This window comes from Helobdella robusta (assembly GCF_000326865.2).
Source record: "Helobdella robusta unplaced genomic scaffold HELROscaffold_3, whole genome shotgun sequence".
Taxonomy (NCBI): Eukaryota; Metazoa; Annelida; class Clitellata; order Rhynchobdellida; family Glossiphoniidae; genus Helobdella; species Helobdella robusta.
In genome coordinates, this window is record NW_008704501.1 from 3,106,308 (window position 1) to 3,112,301 (window position 5,994).

Here is a 5,994-nt window from a genome sequence, read left to right on the forward strand (position 1 = left end):
ACATAATTCATGTTCTGTTTAAATTTTCTTTTTCCTTGTAAAAAGGATATATATAGGATATATAATTTAGTAATTTTAAAACTTTAAAAATTTTGAAATTTTAAAAACTTTAAAAATGTATAATTTATTATAATGTTGCACTGACGACACTAGGTAGTGAAAATAGTACTATATGCATACATGTAGATAATGACATCTTCTGTAAATAGGAATTTTGTTAATAGCATTAACAAGTTAAGTTTAATAGATCGGAGAATTATTCGAAGAATCGAGAAACTATCATATAGATTGAGTACTGTAAGAAACGCCGTGATCTTTATTAATATGTATATATATATATATATATATATATATATATATATATATATATATATATATATATATATATATATGTTACATGCTAAGTCATAGACCACATAAGTTCGCCCCCCTCAACCAAAATCTGAAATGACGCCCCTGATAGCCCGACTCTTGACTCGAACGATAATAAATCACCCTCCAAATCTCTTCCGGAAGTAAGCTCCTTGTTCGACCGTTAAAAGTGAGCGAAGGCCGTTATATTTATTTTAGTTATGTGATCAATACCAACAGAAAACGAAATTAACAAGAAAATGAAAAGGTCATCATCATGTTATCGGTCGGGTCAAGTCAAGTCATTTATAAATATATTGATTGCGATATATATATATATATATATATATATATATATATATATATATATATGTTGTTAATAGACCATCATTTTTACATTATTCTTTAAATTCTACCGAATGTTTGGCGTTAATATGTTTGTAGTTCGTTTTTTAATTTTTTCTCACTAAAGTTTTTTGGTGAACGTTTAGTTTATTAAAATTCAAAATAAACTTATTTTCCGAATTCATGCTGCAAATATAATATATATATATCTATTACCAATATATATATATATATATATATATATATACAATGTTATGTATGTATTATTTTAATATATATATATACATTTAAACTAAAGCGCACTGAAAATGTTCACGGGTGCGTTCGAGACCCTGTAAAAGTGTTTGTTCAAGAATTACTATTTTACGACATATAAATTGCACGTTTCAGCATCTTTGGACCTTTGTTGTTGAGTTTATATAAAGGCATGTAGGGTAAGTTACGCTGTTGTTTCACATTTGTCGACGTACGTTGAATCTCTCGTTGCCGCGTGGATAGTCCGGTCTGTTTAATTAATTAAATAAAAATCGGCTAATTGAGAAATTATTTTTACCTGATTTTCTGGTTGTTACGTTTTTAAATTATAAAAATGAACTTTATGGATGAAAATGATGAAGCGTTTAAATTTCCTCTGCAATTGGACAATGTTATCATGCCTACAGATGGAGATGGACCTCAAAGTATGTTTGGGAACGTTTTCTTAGAAATGGTAGAGGATTTACGTTTAGCTTATCAAGAAGGGTCAAGAGCAAAATATGAGCACTGTTGCACTCGCTCTGATATTCTTTTGGAGTACGTATGGGAGCAGTTCTACATTGGTCACTGGAAAGACGTGCCTTTGGCATGGAGAAAAGTTTATTCACAAATCAGCTGCATTAAGGCTTCAAGTCAGTATTTCCTTCTGAAAGAAAATTTCAAAGAAATAAATTTTAATGAGGAACAAAAGAATAGAATATTTAAAAAACAATTAAAGAAAATATTGAGGAGTTGTGACATGGGACTATTGATGGGATATTCACTGCCAAATAGTGTACTGCCTCAATTTGCTTCGTACATTCACAACATCTACTCCACTCTCTTTCATGTGGCTAATTTTTCCTCAAATATCAATAGAGAAAATGATGTTGAACATAAACAGAAGAAAACCAAACTTATTGATAACGAATCAATTGAAACAGTTTATTGTCCATCCTTGGAATATTTTCAGTAAGTTTTTATTGAATTTAAAAATGTAATTTATATTCTTAACAAATCCTTTTTTCAGAACTGTTATCATGAAGAATGGTCAGCCAGTTTTAATGAAAAATTGCATAGACAAGTGGCCAGCTTTATGTGAAAGAAGATGGACAGTCGATTACATAAGAAGGAAAGCAGGCTGCAGACTGGTGCCAATTGAAATTGGTTCCAAGTACACAGATGACTCTTGGTCACAAAAGCTCATGCGAATTGATGAATTTATTCAACAGTTAGTTTTTACTTAAATTTTTATTTTGCATAAATTATTGATAAAACAATTGTTTTTTTTTGTTTTAGATATATACTTAAAGATACAGAGGAGAAAGGCTATTTAGCACAATATCAACTTTTTGATCAAATTGAAGATCTAAGAAAGGACATTATTGTACCTGATTACTGTTCCATCAGTTCAGAAGATTGTGATGTGAACATTGATATTAATGCTTGGTTCGGTCCGGCTAACACTGTCTCTCCCCTGCACAGAGATGAAAAAGAAAATTTATTTTGCCAGGTTTGAGTTTTCGTCTTTGTTGATATCTGCATATTTATTTTCTTTACAATCAAACATTTTAGGTTGCATTATTTGAGAGCTTGTGAGGTTTGTTGCCTGGCACTTAGTTGCACACAAGTTTCTATAAGTTTCCATGTTTCATCAGATATCCATGGTTTTATAATATATTATCATTTTTAAATTTTCGTCTGCTAATTTGAGTGTTGCTTGCAAACGTCTAGCTCTTTTTCCACACTTCATTTTAATGCATTTTTTTCAATCTTTTTGTTTGGTCAAATGTTCATTATTTTTGAATTGTGATATTAAATGTTGTTGAAACAAGTATTCATGAATTTTTTCAGGTTTTTGGACAGAAATACTTCAAACTGATTGATCCAACATACTCAGACAAACTTCACATTCACAGTGATCACTTGCTACAAACAACCAGTCAGATTGATGTAGAAAATGTTGATTTAGGAAGATTTCCAGATTTTCACAGAATTCCTTACAAAGAAGTGGTGGTGGAAGCGGGTGACGTCCTCTACATTCCTCCCATGTACTGGCATTTTGTCAAGTCTTTGTCTACAAGCTTTTCTGTTACATTCTGGTGGGAGAACTCACCCATGAAATAAAATTTTTCTGAAACTCTTTGTACATATCGTTTATTTTTCACTTCACAGCAGTTTTCAATAAAATAATGATAATCTTCTGTTGTTTTTTTTTCATTTAATGCATTTAAGCATGCTATCTGAGTCAAATTTTGTTCAAATGTTTCAATTTTAATTTAATTTATTTTGATTTCAAATTTTGAAAGTTTAAAATAATGTAGATCATTTGTTAGTGCCTTATAAGACACCTGCTTTCTTTTACATTTAATTAAATGCACAAAATATTTTTTCAAAAATTTTTGTTTTTTTATTTTTTTTATTTTTTCTTTTCAATTTTTATAGTTTTTCTCGCAGCACAGCTTGCAACAAATTTATAAAAATATTATATCTAACTTAGTCACTTTTAATAAAACGGAAGATTTAGTTATGTTTCTCATCTTAGAGCAGTTACGAATTTTTTTTTTAATGAAGATTTTAACGGCACTGCAGCTCCCGAGATGGTGCCATAATTTGCCAGTAATTTTAATATTTTTTCCTAATTTTTGTTTTTTTATTTTTTTTCATAATTATTTAGTTATTATTATTACATCCTCAAAATCAATCACAGCCGAAAAGGAAAAATCCGATCAAACTATATCAAGACATTAATCCAGAAAAATAAATGGTAATCTTTGACTTAAGTATACTTTAAGATGTAAAGTTGTAATAGTTTATTCCAATCTTTTTAAGTTGACGGGTAACAGATTCAATAACCACACCATAGACCAGAAGCACCAGAAGTTGAAGTCAGCACGAAGAGAGAAAACCCACCTACTGTTCGCCAGCCCCACAAACCAATGACTCCCACTCCAGTGCATTCACTCTACTTCAATTAAGTTTTGACTAATTAAGTTCCTGGTACGTCGCTTGAGCTTCCACCATGGAGGCCACCCACAGACGGCATTCGAAAAAAATTTGAAACTTCCACCATGCTATTTAGCCACAGTAGATTCTCGATGCACCTCGAGAGAAATACAAATCCTCCCGAAGATAATAGAGTTTCCAGAGATGGTCAAATTACACACTATTGTAATTTCGATACAAATAAGCGTCAAACCTCAAAGAAGTAAACTATCTTTTTGACCTACATTGAATATTTGTTGTTGTGTTATTTATATTTAAATGGAATTGCAACCTATTTAGTATTATTTTTTCAAAGACTTTATAGAGGGTATTTATTAATGAGATAGGTCTATAATTTTCAGGATTGGATTTTGATTTACCAGGTTTAGGTATTGGCAATACTAATGCCTCTGGCCATTCATTTGTGTCCAAATATGATTGAATGCTTGTAGAGTAATAAAGGTAGTTTTTTAAGAGTATTATATGTTATTCGGTCTGGACCAGGAGCAGAATTTCTGCGGTGATTTGGTCATGTCAAACGAAGTAAAAACAGTGCCATAACTTCTCTTGCAGATGTTGAAGTACCTGGCACACGTCCCAAAGGCCGTCCAAAGAAGCCCTGGTCGCAAACAATCAAGCAAGACATGAAAGCTCTAAATTTAAATGAAATGGATACAACTGATCGTCTAATTTGGCGCAAAAGGTTGATGGCAAAGAAAACAACGTCCTACCTCTGGAAACTGGGTCTCTGGACGCTAAACGAAGATTGATTGATTGATTAGGCTACATTGTTTTGGTTTGAGATATTGTATGTTAGAACTATTGGAGAGTGATCGTTATTGTCTAAGTCATCATCTTTATGCCATGTTACATGTCTGTAAATAGTGGGGGAGGCTAAAAACAGATCTATTGTGGACCATTATATTTGTTTGTATGTGATAATGAGTAGGCATGTATGGTTCAATTAAACATATATTTGAGTGAACAATAAAATGTTTTAATTCTTTGCCTGATGTGTTAGTTTTGTTGTCACCCCAAAGTATGTTTCTTGATAACTGGTTTTCCATCTTCTAATATTAAAGCACTTAATATTATCATTGGCACTGGGAGAGATTTAATAATGTTTTCAAGTTTATCACCTATTTTTGTATTAGGAGGATTATAATAGTTACAAATGGTTAAAGGAATGTCTTAGGTAATTCTAACAGCTATTGAATAAATTGAGTTTATATTTATTTGTGATTGGATTAGGGAATGATGTATATAAATAGAAAGTCTTCCCTTTGGGTTTGTATTTGTCGAGGTAGCATCTAAATGCATCAGTTACGAAATTAGTACGCCATGAAATTTGCACCTTGCAAAGCGGCAACAACAATAGCTTTTTTTAGCCACGAAAGATAAACTAGTGCAACGTGACGCAAAATTTTTTGTTAAACATTATTTTTTTTATTAAATTTCAAAACGTTAATATAAAATTCTACAAAGAAAGACAATTTTATTGACTGGTTTTCTGTGTTTTTAAATACATTGAGTAGTGTTATTTAAATACATTGAGTAGTGTTATTTAAATCTCTGTAATCGTTTTTCTTCTGTTGTTCTCAATAATTCTACTTCTAACTCCTCTACTCTTACTTTCGGGGTACCTCAGGGTTCTATCCTTGGCCCTCTTCTATTTATACTCTATACTTCTGAACTACCTCGTATTATTAATAACTTTTCTTTCTCTAGTCAACTATATGCTGATGATTCTTATATTTATACTTCTTTTCCTCCATCTAATCTCAATAGTGTTCTTCATAATTTATCTCTATGTCTTTCTTCGATTATCGCTTGGTCTGATTCTATGTGTCTTAAACTTAATCCTTCTAAGTTTGAATTAATTTGTTTTAATAAATCTAAACACTCAATTACTATTCCTCCTATTATCTTACCTGATTCTAAAACTCTTGATGTCTCTCATAAGTTTCGTAGTCTAGGTTTTATCTTTGATTCTACTATGTCTCTCTCTTCTCAGATTAATAGTGTTGCTAGAAGCTCTTACTTTCATCTACGTAGAATACAAAAACTTTGCCTTTTCTG

At 31.1% G+C, this 5,994-nt stretch overlaps 2 protein-coding genes across 2 annotated transcripts in view; one reads left to right on the forward strand and one right to left on the reverse strand.

Annotated features, from left to right (window-relative positions):
- Positions 1-1,285: 1,285 nt before the first annotated feature.
- Positions 1,286-3,057, forward strand: HELRODRAFT_161296 (hypothetical protein; the record flags this gene model as incomplete). Its single annotated transcript, XM_009021229.1, has 4 exons — positions 1,286-1,902; positions 1,961-2,161; positions 2,230-2,443; positions 2,785-3,057. The coding sequence occupies 4 exons, from the start codon at positions 1,286-1,288 to the stop codon at positions 3,055-3,057; spliced, it is 1,305 nt and encodes a 434-aa protein (XP_009019477.1).
- A 2,652-nt stretch (positions 3,058-5,709) lies between these two features.
- Positions 5,710-5,994, reverse strand: part of HELRODRAFT_161297 (hypothetical protein) — a gene marked incomplete at both ends in the record, with an annotated part of 1,136 nt that continues 851 nt past the window's right edge. Inside the window, one exon of the mRNA XM_009021230.1 lies at positions 5,710-5,780. Within this exon, the coding sequence (XP_009019478.1) occupies positions 5,710-5,780 (71 nt within the window). The remainder of the gene's footprint in view (positions 5,781-5,994) is intronic.